This window comes from Pollicipes pollicipes, unplaced genomic scaffold, assembly GCF_011947565.3.
Source record: "Pollicipes pollicipes isolate AB1234 unplaced genomic scaffold, Ppol_2.1 Scaffold_7262;HRSCAF=8765_pilon_pilon_pilon, whole genome shotgun sequence".
In the NCBI taxonomy this organism is placed as follows: domain Eukaryota; kingdom Metazoa; phylum Arthropoda; class Thecostraca; order Pollicipedomorpha; family Pollicipedidae; genus Pollicipes; species Pollicipes pollicipes.
Window position 1 is genome coordinate 15,363,015 of NW_023597055.1, and position 25,064 is coordinate 15,388,078.

Genomic DNA, 25,064 nt, shown 5'->3' on the forward strand with positions numbered 1-25,064 from the left:
ACACGTGCCTGAGACTAGAGCCCCTCCCGTTGATTGCCGCTATATAACTCTCGGGCAGTATCTGCCTGTCGCATGTGAATGCATGGGCCGGCCTAATCCCTTGGTATTGATTCGCCATCTAGCCGGACGGTGGGGGCAGGCAGGACGACGGCGGCGTACGGGATAGCCCGTTCCAGATGGCGTTGGTCGCGACTATCCTGATGTCTGCGCCGTGACCGCAGGACTACACGGTGTCCGAACAGCCAGCACCAGCTGAACCACAAGGCGCACATGGAGTGGCCGCTGGCGACTGTGTGACCCTGGCACGCGGCGGACATGTGGTGGCCGCCGGCGACTGTCGGACATGTGGTGGCCGCCGGCGACTGTGCGACCCTGGCACACGGCGGACATGGAGTGGCCGCTGGCGACTGTGTGACCCTGGCACGCAGCGGACATGCGGTGGCAGATGGCGACTGTGCGACCCTGGCACACGGCGGACATGGGGTGGCCACCGGCGACTGTGCGACCCCTACACACGGCGGAGATGTGGTGGCCGCCGGCGACTGTGTCACCCTGGCACGCGGCGGACATGGGGTGGCAGATGGCGACTGCGCGACCCCGGCACACGGCGGACATGTGGTGGCCGCTGGCAACTGTGCGACCTCGGCACGCGGCGAACATGGCGAGGCAGATGGCGACTCTGTGACCCTGGCACGCGACGGACGAGTGGTCTGACCAGTCCGACAGCCGGCTCAGCCTCTCTCGCCCGAGAGCGGGGATCAGGAGACGCCTGGCGACCCGCGGCCGCGTCCGTCCCGCCCACAGCACACTGGTGACAGGGTCAGACAGCACCGCTGGTGATGGGGCAGACAGCATCGCTGGTGACGAGGTCAGACAGCGTCGCTGGTGACGGGTCAGACAGCACTGCTGGTGACGAGGTCAGACATCACCACTGGTGACGAGGTCAGACGGGGTCACATCACCACCGGTGACGGGGTCACACTGCACCGCTGGTGACGGGTCAGACGGCACCGCTGGTGACGAGGTCAGACGGCACTGCCGATGTCGACGCACGACAAGGAGACTTGTGATGAAGACGCCACGCCACAGCGGGAGTCCATAGAGGTGTCACAAAAAACAACGTGTTCTCATGAATGGCGGCCTGATAAAGGTGCGCATGCTGGCGTGAGGCTGCCATCACCGCTTAGAAAACCCCACAAGCGCCGCGATCTTGATAAACTTCACACGGAGCGGTCCGAGCAGCGTAGCCTACACCACCGCAGCCGCCGCCATCGGCGAGTGTCGCTGTGAGCGGGCGGGCGTGTGAAGATCGTCCGCGCGTTTACATTTAGACCAATCGATAACGGCCTGTGAGCTGGAATCGCGCGGCAATCGTCGCGAACGTGCGCGGGTTACGGCCGCACCGACCGCCTCCATATGCACGCGGCCGCCTTAACGGAGCCGCAACCCCGTGGGCGCGCGCCTGGCCGCCGCCGTGACGTCAGGTGTCACGTGGTGTACGCGCGCCTGGCCGCCGCCGTCACGCCAGGTGTCACGTGGTGCACGTGGTGTCTGGTGTCTGGCCGCCGGTGAAACGCGTACGATGACCCACAAAGCTGGACCACGGGCGGCGGCGGGCCGGGGTGAATGGAGCACGAGCACGAACATGAGCGCAGCGCTGGATTTTTCGTTTGAAGTGCTGGATTGCAGAGCAATTATTGTGTTGTTAGGGGTAAGAAGTAAAGAATAATTTCATGGAATCGTCGAGGATCATCAGCAGCTTTCCAGCTGCGCGTACAAACCACATGTATCATCTGCGATGATTGTGCTCTTCCCAAATAAGAATTATGCGGCAGGTCGCGTGAAGACTAAGTAGAATCTGAGAGTAGAGGAGTGAAGATCAACCTCTTTCTCAACGGAGAAAACCCAGCAGGAGTCCCAGTTCCCACCGCTGCTCGAGCTCGAGTGGCCACGGATCTCTGTCGGTTTGTGACAACACGTCACCACGCCACTACGCCGAGCGGCAGGGGTGGTGTGGTGACCTCTCCGTGTCGCTCGCGGGTCGGGCAGATCGAGGTGACATTTAATGACGCAGGGTGACCGGGTCGCTCGAGACGCGCGGCACTGGCGTGGATTTGGTGGTGCTATTTTTAAGCGTTTTGTTACGAGCCCTGTCGAAAATGGCATGCGGAATTAGAGCAGAAAGAAGGCAATTCCGTGACAGAAATGTCGAAAGCTTCACCTATGCCAGCGAATATAACGTTGATCAGAGCACAGCATATACGAATGCATATACGAATGGGCATCGCACTGGCTGGCAAGGGCGCAGAAACGTCCAACACCGGGAAGATAGCCCTTTCCATCGTCACGTCTTTCCATACACCACAACAGAGATCACGTCAAGCCTCCAAGATAAGTGGGGACATGGCCCCGCTCCCTCTTGCTCCGATAACTTCGCTGATGTAAGCTGACACACTCACATCGTGAACCTCAGGACGTGACAAAATTATTAACATAATGTCCACAGAATTTCAAGAACTCAAACGCAAAACCCCGCGCCACGGGGATTGCAGCCTTTCATCAGCTTGAAACATAAGTCGCCAGAAAGCATGTCGCATGAGTATTGGGAACACGGTGGCCTAAATATCGATGCTCGATTAAACGTTCCTCTAACATTACTGAGCCAACAATGTATCAAATGCGACTAACCGTACTAAGCCCTTCAGCCTTGCGGTCTGAATAGCGATAAATATATTGTCATCATCATCATGTCATCATGTCATCATGTCATCATCGTCATCACCAGTCATCATGCATTATTCAGTGAGGGCGCCCGCCCGGACAAAGCTCTTGTGAGAATGTAGTTTCTTTTTGATAAGGATAGTGATTGAGTGCACAAATGCACGTGACATGCATGCAAGATGAGATCACCTGTGAATAATAACCTACCAACATCCCGGATCAGCGTGCTTTCAGCTTGGCAGCAATTGTACGAAGTTCAGTGGGAACAGATAACACAATGCATACTACTTTTGCAGAAAGACCAACAGAAAACCAAACTGGGTGCCGATTCGTTCGTTCTCTATCATGCCACAGTCGTTCATCATCCCGGCAAATCGATTATTATTTTCTGATAGTGAATGTGGCCATCAGCGGCCCCCCTATTCACTAGTGGGGTGCTTCTGATGTTAACATTTACCATCGTTACTTGATCACTGACTGACTGGAACACATCAGACACAGCACCGATTTGCACGGCGTCGCCTGCCCCCGGCAGCGGGCCCCCAGCCGCCGGCACACAGTCGGCGCGCAAACCACCCAGCCAATGCAGCTCAGCCACGCAGCGAGCCCCCAGCCCCGGCACACAGTCGGCACACAAAACACCCAGCCAGTGCAGCGCAGCCACGCAGCGAGCCTCCAGCCCCGGCACACAGTCGGCACACAAACCACCCAGCCAGTGCAGCTCAGCCACGCAGCGAGCCTCCAGCCGCCGGCACACAGTCGGCACACAAACCACCCAGCCAATGCAGCTCAGCCACGCAGCGAGCATCCAGCCCCGGCACACAGTCGGCACACAAACCACCCAGCCAGTGCAGCTCAGCCACGCAGCGAGCCTCCAGCCGCCGGCACACAGTCGGCACACAAACCACCCAGCCAATGCAGCTCAGCCACGCAGCGAGCCTCCAGCCGCCGGCACACAGTCGGCATACAAAGCACCCAGCCAATGCAGCTCAGCCAAGCAGCGAGCCTCCAGCCGCCGGCACACAGTCGGCACGCAAGCCACCCAGCCAATGCAGCTCAGCCACGCAGCGAGCCTCCAGCCCCGGCACACAGTCGGCACACAAACCACCCAGCCAATACAGCTCAGCCACGCAGCGAGCCCCCAGCCCCGGCACACAGTCGGCACACAAACCACCCAGCCAATGCAGCTCAGCCAAGCAGCGAGCCCCCAGTCGGCACACAAACCACCCAGCCAGTGCAGCTCAGCCGCGCAGCGAGCCCCCAGCCGCCGGCACACAGTCGGCACACAAACCACCCAGCCAGTGCAGCTCAACGGCGCAGCGTGTCTTACTGTGCCGCTTCACTCGCTAACTGTAACCCCCCCCCCCCCCAGCGAACTAACGCGATAGTTTACAGAAACGAGGCGCGTTTCCAAAGCGGATCACCTTCGCACAACACTTCACGCCCATCAATGTGCTGAGAATTGTTGACCGAGGCCGACTATTGAAGATCGCTCTCAATACACCGACTTGACGGACCGCACGCTTCGTCCCGCCTCACCGTCCGGGGGCGCCGCTGTTGATGCAGCGGCCTCCACACCTTCGGGAGACGGCCGGAGAGGTGGGACGGGGTACGGACAGGCTGGGTTGTTTGCATGCGGCGGGGATGGCGGCAGGCCGTCCGAAGGACATCTTCGTAGCGTCAGCAGCTCGGATGGCGGGGACAGGTAAGCAGAGGCGGTGCAAGGCAGCAGGAGGGGGAGGGGGCTGTCCGACGCGCCATCATAATACAACTGCTGCTACGGGTCACATCTGGCAGACAGACAGAGGGGTAGAGAGAACAGGAGAGACAATACAGAGGAGGGAAGACACGACAGACAAGGATAGAGAAAGAAAGGCAGGCGGGCAAACGGAGGGAAGAAGGGCAAACGGCGGAAAGGCATATGACAGGCCGAAGAGAGGCACCGACATAGAGGTGAAGGGAGAGAGAGACAGGCAGACAGGCGTACCTCCCCATCCCCATACATCCACCCACCCAAAGCACACGCGAGGAGTAATCTGCCCCGCGACCGAAGTCCAGGCGGCCGGCTATCAGCTCCCATCGCTCTGCTGATAACCGTAACGCACAGCGTGCCTGAGGCGACAGACCGCCCTGACTGAGCCATGACGCTCGCGCAGATCACCGTTTCCGGCGGCGCAGCGGACACAGCACGCAGCGGACACTGCACGGGACCGTAGCGGACACCCCACGCAGCGGACACGGCACGCAGCGGACACTGCACGGGACCGCAGCGGACGTGGCACGGGACCACAGCGGACACGGCACGGGACCGCAGCGGACACGGCACGGAATCGCAGCGGACACGGCACGGGACCGTAGCGGACACGGCACGCAGCGGACACGGCACGGGACTGCAGCGGACACGGCACGGGACCGCAGTGGACACGGCACGGCACGCACCGGACACGGCACGGGACCGCAGCGCGGACACGGCACGGGACCGCAGCGGACACGGCATGGGACCGCAGTTGACACGGCACGGAACCGCGACGGACACGGCACGGGACCATAGCGGACACGGCACGGAACCGCAGCGCCCTCCCTGCATGGCTGCCCCGGTGGCGCGGCAGCCGGGGGCGTCGCTCGGCATACCAGCACGGGTCCAGACGGGCACACAATGCCGGTGGGGGGAGGGAGGCTCACGACCTGCACGTAGTGAGCCAGCTGGGTGTGGCGCGCGCTAGCTCGATAAAGCGGCGCGTGCAGTGTGGCGCGGGCACTGGCATGGCCCCGCCAGCATTCCCACGAGTGCGAAGGCGCGGCGCGACGTTGGACGGAGTCGACCGCACATGCGGCGGTCAGGACCGGGGTGGTGCCGGCTGGGCTGGGCGGACCAACGCTGACCAGACCGGCCAGAGGGACCAGCCGGGACCGGGCAGGACTACCTGGGAGCGAGCGACTCGCGGCTGCGGTGGCTTCAGACCCGCCCCACCAAGAGCGACACGAATGCCGTGCCCGCCGCCTTGAAGCAGGTGATGACAGACTTCGGCCGCGACGATGACCGAAACACGGCGTGAAAGATTTCCTTCGGGTTCGGCTGCGACTATTATCTCGTGGTCATTCACATGTACCCTCACTCAGTGGAGAACAGAAGCGTGGAATGCAGTCAGGACGCCGATGCGAACCCCGTGTGTGCACTTCGTACCTCGTTAGAGTGATGCCCGGTTCCTTAAAGTCGCCGTTATATCTTCATTGAAGTGTCAAGTGCAAGGCCACTACGGTTCTGGATCGTTGGCGAATACAGATATGAATCCGAATCTGAATCTCGACCTGACCTAAACACCCCGATCTTCGTCTCCTTGATCAATGAAAATCGGACCAGACGATATCAGACCAAGAGCAAAAACGTACGCGAAACCGACCATCGCCAGGGAGCGCGAACGCCGGCGAGCAGCGGCCGGACGGCGTACCGACCGGACCCAGACCACCAGACCACCAGACCACGCTGGCCGGACGACACACCGACCGGGCCCCCAAACCCACCAGACCACCAGACCACGCTGGCCGGACGGGGCACCGACCGGGCCAGCAGCTCCCGTCCGTCCGCCCGCCTGCCGCGCCGGGCCGACGGACTCGGGTCAGACTCCGGGCGCAGCTCGGCTCCGACGCCGCGCCGTCTGGGCTGCGCCGCCGCCGTCCGGGCCGGCACGGAGCCTCGGCCCCCGCGGCATCGGCCGGCGCCACCCGCGGCCGCCGGTCACGGCGTGGAGGCTGGGCTGACGGGCGGAATGTGCCGGGCAGCGGCGCGGAGCCGGAGCGAGGTCGGCCGGGGACCGCCGAGCGACGGCGGGCCGGCCGGGCCCCCGGACGCCGCGGATGACAGCCCTGATAGCGGCCACGGTAATGCTAATGCTGATGACAGTCACAGGTGGGATTGGCCACGGCCTGGGCTGCAAGAGACGCTGAGTGCTGGTGCTTGCTGCAACTGGCGCCAAGGGAACAACACGAGGACTTCCAGTACCGGTTCGACGGTCTACAGCCATCGCCTCGAACCCCCGGGGCGCGCTGCAGGTGCAGCACCCAAGTCCAGACAGCTGGCTGGAACGCTCCGAAGCGAGGCGAAGCGCCCCAGAGACACAGCGAAACACACGGCAAAGTTCAAGCGCAAGCGAGCCTGAAGCCCGCCGCTGAAATGACGAACTTTGCCACTACGGGCACGTCGCAAAAAGCCCTCCCCGGCTCACGAAGGCGTCGCACTCGCAGACGGACCGCTAGCGGGGCATGCCTGCCAGCGTCACCGGCCGCGCACCAGCGCCCGGCGCGCGGCGCGGCGGAGAGCAGTGCCCACCTTTTCATCAGTCGTATCAGCAGACACCACATCGCGCTTGGCAGGTGTCGTCGGCTGCGGCGCCGGCGGCGACGACTTGTGCTTCCGGCGCCAGCAGTCCAGCAGGCCCATGGCCCGGGGCGGGCTGGTGGGCGCGGCGCGGCTCCGGGCGCGGCTCGACGCCGGCTCTCTCTCACAGCGCTCGCGGCGCGCTCACACCGCTCACCGCGCGCTCACGCCGCTCACCGCGCGCGACCGAGCTCACGTGGCGCTCCGGGACGTCACCGTCGAGGCTGCGCCGCCACGCACCACTGCCCCGTCCGGCGGCGGCCCACTGCAATGCGGCCGCACGCCGTCGGCCTGCACTGAGCGCCGAATTGCCGGCCGCGCGGTCGCTGGTTTCCTCGCCGGCCGCGGGTGGCGCCACCGTCGCCGGCCGATAACTGACGGCGACGCTCGAGCAGTCACCGCCCCCCACGTGCCGGGCAGTGGGCACTGCCCACGGAAGCAGAGGCAGCAACATGCCTGACATGCTTGCTACGAAGCCGGGAGATGTTGAATCCAGCGGAGCGGCATTTGGGCGCCCGAATCATCCCTTACCCGCCCGAACACCTGAGACTCTCATAAAGAAGAAGCGGTGAGCCGTCCAAGCACAACGCCTCTCCGACGTCCTTTCCGGAGCATCACGGCCTACCAGTGCAGCCTCCAGTGCGCTTCAGACCACTGGCGGGTGATCTCCCAGCGGATGACGATCTTGTGTGGGATCAGTCCAACAGCCACGCGTCGTCGCGAGTGCCAGACTCTTCAGCCCAGACTTCAGCTTCAGCCCAGACTCCGCCGATCCTTTCCGAGACCGGCCGCAGCTGCAGTGCCGTCCGGTCTCCGCCCCGCGAGCCGCGCGAGCCGCCGCGTCCCCGCAGCGACCCAGACAAGCCGCGGCCCGGTGCGGATCAGCGTCCGGTGTTATTAGCGTCGCGGTGCGCACCGGACCATCCCGGTCTCGCCGACCCTCTGCCGCGGTCGTCCGCGAGCGGGCCCAACCACACGCCAGGTGCCGCGTGACCCAACTTGTATCAGCCAACCGACCTCACCCCTGATCACCGACCTCCGCGCCTCGGGTCACCACGTGACACATAAACCAGGGTCAGCAGTGGCGGACGCAGCCAGCCGGGAAGGAAGGTCTGACACCTCCTCCACACGGAGCCCGGTCTCGCCGACTTCCTCTAGAGATGACTCGCCGGAAGGGCTGACCACTCGCGGCGGCTGATAAGGCCCGAACGGCCGAGGACTCGACCGATCGGGGCTCCTCGACCACCAGTCTGCGGCGCCGGAGCCGCCGATGACGCCGCGTGACCTTGAGAACGTGGCCGGCCGAGCTGCACAAAATGGTTGATGAATGGCTCCGTGTGTGCATACCGACAGCACGTCGTTAAGGCTTCACTTTGTTTAGATATGAATCAGTTCAGGCTGTTTGAAGTGACAGTTTTGGCGGTGGCAGCTGAGGTGGGCGTCGACTCCACCACCCAAAGGCCTTTCTCGAACATGGGGGCTGGTACGCAGCCGGGAGTTTGCTAAAAAACGTGCCAAGTGTTCAAAGAGGCCTCATGGGTTCTTAGCAGTGCAATTCAAGGAATTCCGTCTGATGTGCGATCTCATCGGGCGATTCGAGACGAAGCACCAGTATTACGGATTAAACGGTAATTGAAAGTATCTTCCTCGTCTCGTGCGCTGGTATTTATATGTCAGCATCGTATGCCACGTTTCGGTCCGTTCATTCTCCCGCCGTCGTCGGGTGTTGAGTCTTGAAGACGGGATGCTATAAGGCTTTCAGTCATGTACGAGTTACAACCAGAATTTTTTCCCTCGAACTGCTGGAATTCGAACCAGGGTCTGCTGATGGTGAGTTCTGCGCTCAACCACCTCGCTTAACGATAATGGTTCCCCAATTACAGCTCCAGCGTTCCACCTAACCTGAGAGTCCTTCCTCGGTTACCAAAACTGGGACCCGAGGGAGCGCTTCTCCTCTTAAGTGACCGAAGCCGATGCCCCTGTGGATTGGTAGTCAATTGCACTTCACTTCAGCGAGCTTCGCCATGAAATGCTGCAACGTTGCAACGAGCGTTGGAAATGTACGTGTAAATGACTCACAGAGTTTCAGGACTCATACTGAGGACTCTCATGTTTGGGACTCATCGCGATCTGGCAGATGCATGGGTGTGGGTTTGGCTCCCCGATGCTCCGGTACCTGCTGAGGTTCGAAATCATGTGGATTTCGAACGCACGGATTGCGAGTACTATCAGAAGTTAAACGATCGGTTTACGAGGTCTGCTCCTTAACGGGCGGTCAAAGCAGCTTAGACGCCATAACACCAGGAGTGACTTCGCAATTTCGCCAGCATATTTTGTAATAATAACTATTCGTGACCTGGCGATCAGACGTAACATCCATGAAATTCCTCACAGAAGTGCGCAGCAATTAAGCACGATGTTTTCATAAGACGTAAGTTTGTTTTCGTAACGCCGGCAGAAATGAACACGCCGTGTGCTCTGTACGTCCGAGGTGAATTCTGGCGAGCGTTCGACGCCTGTCGTGGACGTCGGCGGTTTGCGTTCAGCAAGACATCCTTCAGACGCGGCAAAACATTCAAGACATTTAGGACATTCGAGACATTCAGACGGCCACGGCCAGCTGCCGGCCGGCTGGGACCCCGCTCCAGCAGCAGCGAGCACTTCCACTGGAAGGCACATATTGAAAGCAGGCATGTGCACACAGCTGCCGCTAAACGGCAGCAACTCGAGGCATGTACACACAGCTGCCGCTAAACGGTAGTAACTCGCGCGCATAATCACGTGGGCTTGTTTGCGAACGAGGTTCGAGGTCAAGACGTCCCTGGATTCATGGATTCCCGGATTCACCTGGTCATTGCGGTTCGCACCAGCTCATTTCAACAGCTTACGTTTATTCGGGCTATTTGCATCGGCGCTTGCGCGGCGCATTCGACCTGAAAATGGGGTGGATGAGGGCAATTTCAACTGGGTAAGGGAACGCCGCTCTTGGTGGTTCATGTTCCATTCGCCACTCACGACCAATCGCGTATTCCGCACGTATTGTCGCTACCACGCCTGCATTTTCAACCGCAGGCGCACCTAGCATCGACGTTCCCTTTCAATTCCCATCCACGAAACCAGCGCAGGTTGCGTTCCCTCCTGCCGGCGCACCCCGCGCGCCTGAGTGGTGGTCGCACGCCGCCCCGCGTCCAGGCCCCCCCCCCCCCTCCTGCCGGTGCATCCCGCGTGCCGGAGTGGTGGTCGCGCGCCGCTCCGCGTCCAGGCCCCCCTCCTGCCGGCGCATCCCGCGCGCCGGAGTGGTGGTCGCGCGCCGCCCCGCGTCCAGGCCTCCCTCCTGCCGGCGCATCCCGCGCGCCGGAGTGGTGGTCGCGCGCCGCCCCGCGTCCAGGCCTCCCTCCTGCCGGCGCATCCCGCGCGCCGGAGTGGTGGTCGCGCGCCGCCCCGCGTCCAGGCCCCCCTCCTGCCGGCGCATCCCACGCGCCTGAGTGGTGGTCGCGCGCCGCCCCGCGTCCAGGCCTCCCTCCTGCCGGCGCATCCCGCGCGCCGGAGTGGTGGTCGCGCGCCGCCCCGCGTCCAGGCCCCCTCCTGCCGGCGCATCCCGCGCGCCGGAGTGGTGGTCGCGCGCCGCCCCGCGTCCAGGCCCCCCCCCCCCTCCTGCCGGCGCATCCCGCGCGCCGGAGTGGTGGTCGCGCGCCGCCCCGCGTCCAGGCCTCCCTCCTGCCGGCGCGTCCCGTCCGCCGCGCCTGAGTGATGGTCGCACCCCGCCGCCGCCCGGTCCACGGTCACGGCGGCGGCCGGCGCCGGGTGGCCGTCTTCTGCAGGCGGTCAGGTGAGGTGCGGCGGCCGATAAGCAGCGACGGACCAAGCTTGCAAACACGGGGCAGGGGCGGGGCGGCGTGCAGACAGCGCTGAGCACCGGGACGCGGCTCGCGCTGCGGCCAACACGGACGCTTACGGTGAGGGCGGTCCAGTGGTAGCCGTGGGGAAGACCCAGACGGTGCTAGTTCCGTTTGGGGCCGGGGAGGAGAGCAGGTGGGCTGTGTGCAGCAAACAATGAGCGGCATGCAGGATGGCAGAGCCTGGCTGCAGTTGACAGACACAGAGATTACCTAAACTCGCCTACTTAAGAGCTAAGTCTCCTCTAGGCTTTGTCCTCTCCAGATAATTACTTAGTTGCACACAAGTTCGGCGCCCTGTGCCGGAGGCTGGTGAGAAGTTACAGTCATCATCTGATGATCACACAGAGCCTTCTTGGTGATGTCCACAAGAGCTTGATCGGTGCCTCGACCTATTGCCTAGTACATAGCTGGTACCAATGATTATCTTGAACACGGCTGGTACCAATGGCCACCTGGTACATGATTAGTAACAATGATCGCCTGACACATCGCTGATACAAACATCCACCCCGGATGGAAACTGAAAGAAGAACGTTAACTAACCCTCATGTACTCTCTCGGACCATCCAACTTTTTCTTTTGTGGGAAACTTTCGTTTACCGAGGGGAAACGCCTTCGGCTTTAGCGGATGAGCGTCCTGGAAAGCGCACATAACACACTACATAAGACTTGATCAACATCGCGCGTCCCCCTCCCCCTCTCCCATTCCCACCGGTCTCGTCCGTGACACTGTGTGGAGCTCTGACACGGTCACCAGCTTTGTGTTGAATTCACAAAAACGGGGGAACATCACACCCTTTCACAGCCTCGGGCCCGCGCGCGAATGAGCATGCGTGCGTGCGTGCATGTGTGCGTACGTGCGTGTGTGCGTGTGCGCGCGTGCATGCGTGAGCACTTGTTGCATGTCACCACCCCACCACCCCTCCATACCTCCAAGATAGTTACATATGTTCAACATCAGACTGGAAACGATAAAATTGGGTTGGGACACACACGGACCATGAGGCCGACCACAACCGAATTATGTTTTCGGTTCGGAAAACCACGGAACACAGGCAATACAAACTGAGCCAACAAGAGTATCGACCGCTTTTTGCTAGCCGCGCGATGTGAATATCTTCCCACGGGGTTGAGCGCAGATATGAATAGAAGCCCGTAAAACTGAAGGACGCAAGGTTTTGGCGTAGCTATCCAAGGACACCGCACCCAAGTGGCGTGGTGGCCAGAAGCCAACATTTTTGACGTCTCATTTTACAAACTCACTCACTCCAACAAATGCACCTTTCAGAACATCCCAATAAATCGGGCAGTCGCTCCGCCACGGCTGGCACAACGGAGCACGATCCAATCAAAAGCTGACAACCACGATGGGAAAAACATCCATGCCGGCATGTAGTCATCCGAAGGAACTGCAGCAGCCTTCAGCTCGCGCCCAGACAACATTCCAAAAGGTTGGCTGCAAACCGCAAGCCACGCTGCGGTGAGTGTTGCACAAAGCATGACATAATAAGAGCGGTGAATGAGTGTGTCGTTTAGCAATGGCACACGAATGAACAGCGAGGCATCCAGCCATCGCCATTATCACAGCGCATGTTGATTCGTATTTCAGGTTGCCGTAATTAGCTGCCCCGTTCGCATGAAGCGTGACGCCCGACATCTGTACTTTTTCTTCGAAGATCCGTTTGCGAAGCGGGTGAACGGCAGCTGGGTACTGGAGGCTGAGGTGAGCCCGTCTCCGCGTTCATTCAAAACGCTCCAAATACTCGTGAGCGGAGCTTCGAGCCACGGCACCTCAGGCCCCACATCACAAATATACTCGCTGGGGCCTCCACGAGGCATATTGACCGGAGTGCATACTGCTGTTCCGTGACAACTACCGCGACATACATTTTTAGGTCATATGGCGCGTAATTAGGCATTTTTATCAAAGCGTGCGTATAACATTAATCCCCGATGTTGGTGGTCGGCGTTGGGGACAGGAACAGCGCCAAAATCAAGCCCCAGGTAGAAGAAGCTCAGGGCTCACGCGAGCGTGCACTTGTAGCCGGCGCAGCCTGGTGCCTGGCAGGGCAATTCCCTGGAGTATGACATACTTGACGTCCTGTCGGCGCCAGGGCCGGCCACTGAATGGGAGCGCAGCGCTCGCCCCGGCCGCTACACCGGCGGCCTGCCCACGACGGCAGGAGATTGGGGCGTCGGAGGGCTCTCGTCGGCCTCGGGGCCGCGGGGCCGTCGGCGATATATGGTCCCCTCCGGCAGCCAATGGCCTGCCGCTGACAACCGAGGACGTGTGGCGTCGCAGATTGCCGCAGATTCCGCCGTCGGTGGCCTACTGCAGTGGACGGCGGCGGGTGATAACAGCGGCCGCGGGGCCGAAACTCTCCAGTCTCCATCACCCACCGTTCATCTGGGCGTGCAATAGCCCAGTTTGCACCGCAACTAAGCGCTCCCGAGTAATGTGGTCCACGACCTGGATCCTGTGACGCCAAGATTTTGCCGGAAGCTTGACTTTGAAGAATGAAGCCTTCGTGACGCTAAAATATGTTGCTGATGATGCTTGATCGCTTGCCGTGCCTCCCCGCCACGGTTTCAGCATAATTTTGCGATAACCGGATGTGCCGTGCTTGCTGGCTATGAATCTTCTTCCCTTGCCGCGACCGCCAGCGGCGGCCCCACCGAACCTGTCGCGGGCCACTTGTACACCGTCGCTGCAGACCAAAGTAGCGTGGATAGCGGCTAGCGGGGTGCCCCTAGCGGTACAGGGGCTCCGCTGACAGAAGCGGGACGCCCCCAGCGGTACAGGGGCTCCGCTGACGGAAGCGGGACGCCCCTAGCTGTACAGGGGCTCCGCTGAAGAAAGACGGGCGCCCCCAGCGGTGTAGGAGCTCCCCTGACAGAAGAGGGACGCCCCTAGCTGTACAGGGGTGCCGCTGACAGAAGAGGGACGCCCCTAGCTGTACAGGGGCTCCGCTGACAGAAGCGGGACGCCCCTAGCGGTACAGGGGCTCCGCTGACAGAAGCGGGACGCCCCTAGCTGTACACGGGCTCCGCTGAAGAAAGGCGGGCGTCCCCAGCGGTGTAGGAGCTCCGCTGACTAAAGACGGGCGCCCCCCGCGGTGTAAGAGCTCCCCTGACAGAAGAGGGGCGCCCCTAGCTGTACAGAGGCGCCGCTGACGGAAGAGGAGCGCCCCTAGCTGTACGTGGACGTCACTGACGTAAGAGGGGCGCCCCTAGCGATACAGGGTCGCCACTGACTGACGGAAGACGGGTGCCCCCAGCGGTATAGGGGCTCCGCTGATGGAAGAGAGGCGTCCCCAGCGGTACAGGGGCGCCGCTAACCGAAGACGGGTGCCCCCAGCGCTACAGGGGCTCCGCTGACAGAAGAGGGGCGCCCCTAGCGGCGCAAGGGGTCCGCTGATGGAAGAGAGGCGCCTCCAGCGGTACAGGGACGCATCGAAGAGGGGCGCCCCAGCGGCACAGGGGCGCCGCTGACAAAAAAGGGACGCACCAGCATGGGACTCGCGCAAGGGGCAAGCAATCAACAAGCCTGAAATACAAGGAATTTGTGTATGTTGGTAGTACATTTCTACTACGTAATTTTTCAAGCACGGTCATAAGTGACAGAAAGAGGTAATTTCTGGCAACTATTCTGAGGTAGTAAGAGAGGATCGCGCGAGCTCACCATGCCTGCCGGACGCCAGACGCTTAGTTCCAGGCTGCGGCTGGAATCGTGCCGTGTCTGCGATACCAACGCGACGAACGACCCTCTGGGAAAATTCGGACATGCAGATTGTATGCAGGTCAGAGAGCGTCCGCACCGGGCTGCGACACGGTTTGTCGCTGTGAGCTGGCCCACGGGTGCAGTTTGTGCAGTCTTCCGGAGATGCTTCAGATCAGAACAGCGCGCGGCCCGCCGACGAACGGCAGCCAGGACACAGCCGCCACCTTGTGCTGGACGAGTCATCAGACCGTTGCCCGCCATCAGATCACCAGCGTGTATCCCACCGCCAACCCGTCATCCCACCACCTGTTCGCCATCAGACTACCACCCGCCATCAGATCAGCAGATGGCTATTCCACCGCCAACCCGTCAACTCACCACCCGTTCATCAGATCACCATCAGTCATCAGATCAGCAGTCGGTTACCCGACCGCCAACCCGTCATCCCACCACCTGTTATTCACCACATCACCAGCCAGAACTACCGGGACGCAGCGATCCTGCCAAGCTAATCAGGCAGAATACCTCAGTCCGGACGTAATGCTGGCCAGGCCACCCGTCCATATCGTCCTTATCGCCGACACTATAAACAGCACGCAGATGCCACCACTACGGAGGTCGACTGGTGGCGGCTAAATGACCGTCAGAGATGACTCGAGGTGGACGATATGGCGTCACGTCCAATCCAGGATGTAATGTACGGTGAGATTTTGTTTCGTTTCGCCAAGAGCGCGCCGATTTCGCCTTTTTATCGAATTTAACGCACATTTCGTTAAACAGGAACGTCATTTCGAACGACCCAGTGTCTTGACCGATCCAGTGGTCCTACGGACTTCTGTCATGTGTCATGTCATTGGGGCTCTACGACGCACCCAGCTGCTGAGGCTATACGGCATCGCCTGCCTCTCACCCTGGCAGGAAGGGCAGACACCGCGGGAAAATCGAACCCCGTACATCTGGTTTCCCAGACGCGCAGTGGTCAACGCAGACGCCTTAACCACTACACTACCGGCACCCCCCTACGGACTTCTGAAACGATGAAAAAGTACACGACATCGGTGCGCCTCAACATTTTATAGGATTTATCTCTTAAACCGAAGCAATCTCGGATCTCTTGAGGGTGGCCAGAAGGATCTAGACTTCTCATGGGGGGGGGGGGGCACCGTCTCCTCCCCTTGGCGTTCAATACATGGCGAATGGTCCTTACAACGCATGCAGATCACGCACGCCAGCGTTTGCGGCGCGCGTTCGCCAGCACCCCAGCTGCGGAGAAACTCCCGCATTCGGGCGCCACCTGTCTCCGGAAGGCGAGCTCAGCGCCAGCGCCTCCGAACCCCGGCGCTGGCGGCGCCGCCACCTCCGGTCCACACCAGCCCCGCCGCCTGGCACAGAGCGGCCGGCGCTGCGACGGGCCGCGCCCGGACGGCGTCGCTCGCTCCCTGAGCTGCCGGTTTGAGGTGCGGCCGGCGCACCAGCAGGATTACGCCGCCGTCAGGGGGGGGGGGGGGGGGGGCGGGGCCGTGGCCGCCACCTGAGCCGCCGCCGGCGGCCATGGCTGGCTGTGACGTCACGGCGCCGTCCGCCACGGTGGGCTGAGGTCGCACATGGTCAGCAGGAGGCGGCGCCGCGCGGCCAACCGCCCGTGCCAGACGCCAGGTCAGGGCGGTGGTGGTATGCGACAGTCCGCTAGCCGCAGACTCTCCGCAGCTGATGGCCTGCGCGGCCTCGGCTAATCGGCTGACATCACGCGGCTAAACGAACACAGCCACGCGGCTAACCGGCCGGCGCCTCGCGGCTAATCGGCTCCCACCGCGCGGCTAATAGGCTAACGCCGCGCGGCCAATTCGCCGACGTCACGCGGCTGGAGCTGACGAACAGAGATTCGGCACCCCACGTCCGAGCATAGGCCACGCAGCACTGATTGTAGAGGACACGCTATCACAGGCCAGGTCACCAACTCATGCCCGTCACTGATAATGCACTATCAAATCCTTGACGTCCAATCCGACATCACTTCAGACTTAATGAAAAAGACCATCGAGCACTTATCAACCCAGCAGCACCAGTATCGCATGCAGAAACATGGATTGCGTAATCTGGTGAACATGGCGGGTGGAAAGCGAATGCTTGTAATCGCCAACAGCACCGATTGAGCTACAGACATTCGAGTTTTCCATTCAGTCATTATGAATCGCAACGAGGTATCCACGGCTGCTTAGCCGCGTGCAGAGACTATCCCGAGCCAGATTTATCTCATTGGCCTTACACCGGCGTCCCAAAACAGTCCGATCACTTCCAGGGCACTATTGCAAACGTTTTTTAAGCAAACATACGTGAAACATCGCACGAACTAGCTTGTATGTTCAGATCAGTTTGGCCTGATCGCAGTGACGCGCACAAGCACAAGGTTTGGTTCGCTGATGCCCTGCGGGCAATTACTACCTACAGTGGATAAATACTTTACAGACCGGCATGAACATTGGGAACTAGGCTCATAGAAAGATCACGCTCAGGAACTACCTGTATATCAGAAAAACGGTGCTCTAAGTTTACGTCATTTTTTGAGAGTGGGACAATCCGGTTCTTCGGTTGTTGTAAAGCCAACTGTTTCCGATTTCAACTTAAAAATTGTGCAACTTTGTGAAATCCTCATATCTCTAGTTAGGGACGGCACAGTACCATGCTGGGGTTGCATCCCAGTTCTCATGAGAAACGGGATAACCATGCTCAAATGCACCCATCTTGCAACGGGCCTGTCTGAAATGCATAGCTTCGAAATCCAGTGAGACAGGGCATTGATCTGTGTGAATGATTGCGTAGCTGTGCAGAATGCCTCACAGCCTAATCTCCCGAAATGTGTGTTCTTAATGGATTTGACTCTCTTTAAGCTGGTAAATAACATTTCACTATTTTTGTCATAAAATAGTCCTTTAGGTGACATATCAGCCATGACTGATGTCATATGGTGTCATGATGTCATATAGCGCATGGTGTCATATGGTGGCATGGCGTCATACGGTGACATGGTGTCACGTAATGTGATAATGGTGTCATAAAGCTGTAATATTTCAGTGACACCAGATCTCTCATTTTTTGTAATGCTACACAAAAATTCTGGGTCCATGAACCCATCTTGGGGTTCAATAGTGCGTGGGGGCCACATTCCAAAATTGATCCAGTAGGGTGTGCAAGATGTAAGAATAGATTAATGCTACCAGAGTCCTGGCTTTCCGGCAGCCCTCCACGCAATGCCTGGGCACTGACCTGTCACCCTTTGATTCCGAACCCAGACAGAGTTGAGCTGCCTTGGTTCTACTGGCTTTTCTGACGGTAGCACCTCTACAAAATTTCCCCCAAGGCGTAACATTAAGCTACTGCGTCAACAATTTGCAGTTGCAGTATTCGCTGGCTACCCTCGCCTGGTTACGCGCTTCCCTTATTTTCCTCAACGCATTCGCATCGCACGAGTAGCGTTTGCCAAAGTACCCCCCATGCCAGAAGGCGAAACATCTGGAGCCAGGTAAGCACCTCACGGCTGTCGTCGCTCGCCGCGCTGGTGATCCTTTGCAGCATACCTGACGGGAGGTGGCGCGACAGGCCTCGGCTCTGGGTCCACCCTCTACACAGGCCTCCTCCTACAGGACCGCGGAGCCGGTTTGGCAGCAGCTCGCGGGGGCCCGCGAGCCGCTCCCTCCCCTCCCCGCTGATGCAAAGCGTTTGTGAGAGACGAACGGGCTGTTCGCAGATCGTTCAGACGTGCAACAGGTCTGGAGCCCACGTCTGCAAGATAAATCTTTGCAAACAATGCAGGGAGCAGGGCCACACCCAGCGGCTTGTTTACATTCTGCACCAGTGTTTGCCGTAGTGTTTGCCGCCAACGGATCCAAACCCTCCCCGAATTCGCGGGACCGTTAAACCATCAATGTTTCATCAGCACCTCGCAGGACACGCAGGTGTTTGTTCCGCAGCAGAATCAGATGGTGGAGTCGCCTGCAATCTCGGTTTGTCTCCAGAGCAGTCGTCGTAAACGCGACAGAGGACAGACAGAAGTACCTCAAAGTCAAACATTCCCAAGAGCTAAACCTATCCAGGGTGTATTCAAGCCCATCGATAATGTTCCATTATGCATGACGACGCCACGTAGGATCTTTGCCGGGCGTCTTCGCAGCGCAACTCGTTTGCTGTTTACATCTGCGAAACTGTCGTGACTGTAGGTGCAAACGAAAAGGCACACACACACAATTTTCAGTTGCCGGTACTACGCGCGCTCATAATGGAAACTACAAATTAAGCTATGTGTCACATACAACACGTTTCATCACCCGTGGTCAGTCTCGGGCACACACAATGACTCGTTTCTTATTGAATCTGCTGCGCCATTTCTGTTTCACTTCATTCAAGTCGCGAAAAAATAGATTCTGCGTGTGCGACAAAGATTCCGCATGACGTCACGTAGCATCTTCGTCGTCCGGATCGCAGCGAACGCCAAAAGGTGTAGAAGTTATGGGGCATGACATGAATAACGTCGACGGCATAGATTCCTGGTCGTCCGGGTCGCTGCGCGTACGCCCAAAATCCATGTATTTAGTAAAACAAGCCCTTTAAAACCATGATTAATTTTTATGCACGCTCAGGCCCATTTTTCAGCTCGCAGTTCTGGCGAGATGTTTATCGACGCAAAGTGACCTGGACCATTCCCTCTGTTCCTCCGACTTAAAATGCGTATGCTGAGAAAGAGAAAGACAGACAGATATGAACTGAAAATTGCAACTGCGCTTCGATGTCCTGCTCTAAAACGTATTCATTGATTGAAAGCAAATGATTTCTCTTCGCCAATATGTAAGGCATGGATGGACGCACACTGCATACAAACTCCTTAATAGTTAGATAGCCGCTATTCGATTTAGGACAGGCGAAACCTCACGGGGTTTTGTCATTGCTGCATCGACCGCCTCCTCCTTCCTTCTCCGCTGACGATTTTGGTGAAAAGAGGGCACAGAAGAATCGAGAGGAAGGAAACCAGCGTTCAAGGAAACGTTTCAGTAGTGAATGAACCGTTTTGCCTCAATGGGGGCCTAGCGGGCTCAATACAGGCGCGGGGGGATATCGCCACCTATTGGCACACTCCAGAACTGATGTTTCTCATAATTGCTACACACCGGGCAGGGCAGTGCGCACTGGGGATGGACGCCGGTTTGGAGGCCACACGTGGATGGCTTTGTTGTTTAAAATGATTCGGTTGATTCGGATGACAAAACAAAATGCGTTTTCTACCGATTCAACAGTGCAATCGAACCTCAAATAAGCATCTTGCGTTCCTGGCGCCAGTCCTAGTGACGCACCTGGTGTCAGTACGCGGATATTCCGTGCATTATAACGTAATATGCTGTAGTATATACACACATATACTTATTTATATTTACATTTGTTTACACATGCATTCACAAAATCACCTTAGTTTCTACTTTTGTACCTGGATCAGCCATCTAGACTCCAATGTTACTACAGCATTGTTTTCCACATGGTTCAAATCAGAAACCAGCACAGCTGGTGGAGCAGTGTTGCAATGTCACTTGGAAGGTCAGAATCAACAGGATGACATGCACTATGCTAATTGTTTACCTTCTTCACATCTTTAGAGCTGAACAAGATGAGGTGTAAGCCTGATGAGAAAAACAATGATGAAAAAACAAGAACCAAGAAAACTAAGGTGCAAAAAAACATGATACAAAATCAGTGCAGTATATGTCAACAATGCCTGTCACCCTAAAAATGAACTTTAAAAATATTACAACCCTACACATAATGAACCCAATGCCATACAGAAGACATTATCTTCTATATGATGTTGGGATCCTGCTTTAGATTTACAGAATGCTCTGTTGAAGCCATTTGAGGCCTTTTGGTATCATAATGAGGCCTGCTGAAATGCCAAGGAAAGAAATGCATGTTTTTGCCCCCTGGTAAACTGCACTAGGCCATAACCCCTCCCTGTCCTAGTAGAACTACCCCAATTCACATTGTTTTGCTCACAATTCCTTCAATAAGTAAACTTAGCCTTCCTGCCAGGAAGCACAGAAAGCAATGGTGGGTTCTCTCAGGAGTTGGCCCAGGAGACAAACAAAAAATCACCTTGTTATTCCATGTGTATTGCAGACACCCTATGTTCAGTTCATTCCAGAGGACTTGAACATATTCTGTCCTACTTACATGTATTCTGTCCTATTCACTTCTGTCATCCCTGCTTAGTGATTGGCCATGCATGTGAAACAAATCACAACCAATAGGCAAGTACCTGCTTAGCTAAATCACCCTCTTGCAGTGTGGTTTCACAGGGTTGGGCAAAAAAGAAAGCAGTGTGCCTACACAAAACATGATAATGGGCAGCCTACTAGACACTTACCCTTTCAAGTGTCTGGAAATAGTCTCTCAGGTAACTGACGGGGTTGTCTGGGCGATTGATGCAGAGCTGAACAATGCAATCTTTCAGTATTTGCTGAACATTGTGATGCTGTATATAATTTTCACATTCACGGAGACTCTGTTCCTCATCCATGTTGTTGTCCACGTCTGTTCTGAGCAACGAAGACAATCCCATTCAGTATCAACGTTGTATCGCACACTCCACCACGTCACCAAAATAAAGTACTCCCTAAACGGGTCTACACCCACGACCTGCCTTGTCACGCACCAACCACAATATTACACGGCCCCCACAGCACACATCCCAACAAGCGACGCACGGCATGCACTGTCTGTGTCCTTGGAAATACCGGAGAAACAAACACGGCAAGTAGGGCCAAGGATGCTGCGGAAGTTAGCCCACATTCAGACCAGATTCGACCCAGCCCACATTTGGCAGCACAAATGTAGACCCATTTTGGGCCAATATTTTTCCTAGTACTGATGTAAGTTAACATGTACTTTTCCCGCCATCAGCGATGGCGTAAATAACTTTGACGGGAGTACTTCTCTCAGAGCACTGTTTGCGCCACAATATTTGCACGTAGACATCTTAATATATCAGAATTCCACCTCTGCGTGCGTACCAAAGTGCGCACTTTTATCTCTGATGGGCATTTGAGGGACGAGTATCTGTGTGCCTGCATCGTACATCTGCGTAGGAACTTTTACGGGCGCATTTTTTTTAAAAAAAATCCTTCGTAGGCAAAAAATTTCATGCGAATTCAAAGGAACTTTGAAATGAGCTTTTTCCGATAAACATTTCATCATGCGCATTTTCTATGCCACAACCCTTTGACCTTATGAAACTGGTAACCTACGCATGGGCGTAGGAACAGGGGGCCATACCCCCCCCTCGCTTTTCAAGGTTGGGAGCCAACAATATTAACTGCCCCCACCCCCCACCCCCACACTTTCAGATCAGTGTTGCATTTGGCTTACTTTTGCACTGCATTAAACATACGTGCCGGTTTACATAGTTAATCAGCCGTCTCTCTTAAAATGCGTCATCTTTTTTCTTTGCTCATTGACCATTGCTTAGTATTACAGCCGCAAGGCCCAAGCCGCGCGGCCCGGAGACTGCAACGCCGGGCGTCGAGGCTGTTATTGTTATGACTTGCGAGCATGCATGTTCAGCACCATATTGCGTAGTTTTCTCATCAGTAATCAGCTCTGACAGGATCTTGAGCATTTGAAGACGAACATGGATTAGCCATATTAACACAAAGAACCCCATTTCATCTACAATCTACATTCAGGGATAACTCGGTATCTTTGAAGAACACAAAACAAAAACGCGGAACTGGAATCTATGTGACAGCTATCGGACTACCTGCGGTGATCAGGGATGTTGTTGCGTCAATGAGGGCTTCTGTGCTGATTCGGGGCTAACTGCGCGGGTCAGAAGGCCTCCCGTGTCAGGGATGGGAGCATTGTGATATGTACCCTGCTGATGCCCTCCGGATCGGCCAGGAGACCCCGCCCCGTGCCACCAGAATGATAGCCAGAAGACAATTTGCGATGGCACGGAATGGCCCTTCGGCCCTTGACCCGGAACGGTAATGTACCCCTGGTTTTCTACTCAAGAGGCCCCTTGCCCGGAAGGAAATAAGGGGTGTTATTATTGTTGAGTGGAGTGGGGGTCTCATTATTGCTGAATAGGGTGGGTCGAAATGAATTTAAAAAACCAACAAGGTCATGCCATGTTTGCCTGAAAACGTTTATTTTTTCAGAATGGATTAGTAAAATTTATTACATTAAAAGGTTTGAACATGGCCGCCCAAAACCTCGAGAGCAAGGACACGAATGGCATGGGCTACAGCTTCCGTAAAACCGAACCGCGTCAGCCACTGCAAGTGTTACCAGACGGCGGGCGCCTTGTTAATCTGTCTTCTGGATGGATAAATAGCTGCGAAAACACGAAAAATAGATTTTTTTCCTTAACTCTTCCAGTTCAACCACCAGATTCCAGCCCTACTTCTTGGTGCTTTAAGGGCCAATTCGTTCTTTTTATCAGTCTAAAAATTGCACACGTGAAATATGCGCTCAGACTGCCTTCTAAATGTAAGATCTGATGTCATGAAGCGTCCAAGGATACTTTTTCAGAAGCGTAGTCATTTTCGTCCACTCGTTGGCCACAACTTAATATTAGCTGCTAGGCAGACGCTGCGCTGCTTACGGAGGCTGTAACGCCTGGGGTGGAGGCTTGTGTTTCTAAAATTTTCGGCTGCGCATGCTCAAAATTACATCGCATAACTTGTATTACTAGTCGATTTAAGTGTTTAAGGGTGAAGCGTCATCATTTTCGTCCACCGGTGGGACGCGGCTAAATGTTAACTACCGGGCTAACGTTCCGCGGACTACGGAGACTGCAGCGCCTAGTGTCGAGGTTTTTGTTGCTACTATTTGTGAGCGCATACGTTAAACAACATGTTATGTAAACTGTATCACTAATCGATTCTGACTGAATGGTGAACATTTTCAGGCAAACATGGCTTGGCCATGTTAACACACATTGTTGACCACTCGATCTGCAATTAACTTTTCATCTTCAAATTTGGATCAAACATATCGGTCTACAATCTCCCTTCGCGATGACATCAATGCCTTAAGAACCCAGATAAAAAAGAAATTGACAAAGCTTCTGAATTCTATCGGTTTAGAAAGAGTCAACTAACCATTGTAAATTAAGAGCGCCGGTGATTTATTTCATGCAGTCATTCAACGCCTGATTTCTGCAGCTTATTGACCTCAAAATGCAAACAGCTCACGGTAGCTCCTGGTTTCTGTTCTGGTTACAAGGTAAAAATATCAAAAAAGCGAAGGCAACTGTCACTTGTTAACAAGTAAGCTATATCCGGGGATTTGGGGGGGATCACCATAAGATGGGCTTTTGTCAACCTTGTGTTCCCCCTTAGCAAGGCTTTGGCTACGCCCCTGCCTACACAAAAGCAGATCAAGTCGCATACGTTAAATGATGGGCAATGAAGTGCCCGTTAGGCCAATTCATTCCTAAGGCAGACAGATACCAGGAGGCTATTTTTTGCGATGGTGAGGTATGAGGGAAGATAGTTCGGAAAAAAGATACTGTTGCAGGTGCCCAACACTTCTTTCATACACCATGTAGTGGTAACGCTAGTCCAAAAGTATGCAACAAAGCAGTCATACGATCAGTTTGCAGTCAGTCACGCGGGACACATCCGGGACGGGGCAGTGGCCACCGACGGCGGACGGGAGCAGGGCCTAGATAAGGAACGCATGACAGATGGGCGCTATTATATGGCTTGATTCTTAAAAGTGAATCCCCATGTTTATGGCTTTTGTCATATTGTTTCTAGCAGTTTCAAGCTCCCGAATTTGTTCCCGCCTAAAATGCTGCGTTAAATCTTATCTCTTGAAAAGCAGCCAGCGAAATGAAGGCGCATGAAAAATCTGTCGCGCTGTGAGCCATCGATTCACTTTCAAAATTCTCACCAGCCTATATCCAGACCGTATTTGGGCATCTACACTGTGGAGGCAGATGCTTCCTTTATGACCCAAAGTGTCTACCCGCTCGTGGAATTTCGCCTCCCCAGGAAAGACAATGTTAAAATGGAAGAACAATCTAGGGAAGCTGGATAGCACTATTTACCAAATGACATGAGTCGAATAGGCAAGATTGTGCACCAGTGATAAACAGCTCTAGATGCATATTTAGCATAGCAGCCATGAAATGTAAATAAAGAGCGATAACAACTTCCATCTCTACCCCCCCCCCCCCTCCACCGGTCATCGGGCTCGCTTTCCAAAAAAAGTTCCTGAAGGACACCCTGAGCTTGCCCCCCCCCCCACTTTTTGAAACGCTCCTGCGCCTATGACCGTACGTAAGCTTATCCTGACTATCTTA

At 56.5% G+C, this 25,064-nt stretch overlaps 1 protein-coding gene across 2 annotated transcripts in view; it reads right to left on the reverse strand.

Moving 5' to 3' along the window:
- LOC119113878 (cAMP-dependent protein kinase type I regulatory subunit) overlaps positions 1-21,449 on the reverse strand; it is an 85,764-nt gene extending 64,315 nt beyond the window's left edge. The window contains exon 1 of one of the 2 annotated variants that reach the window (XM_037238112.1): positions 7,049-7,234. In XM_037238112.1, coding sequence (XP_037094007.1) covers positions 7,049-7,159 — 111 coding nt within the window. In that variant the 5' untranslated portion in view covers positions 7,160-7,234. Of the gene's footprint in view, positions 1-7,048; positions 7,235-21,119 lie in introns of those variants that run through there. The other variant, XM_037238110.1, reaches the window with a different exon arrangement.
- Positions 21,450-25,064: the final 3,615 nt, after the last annotated feature.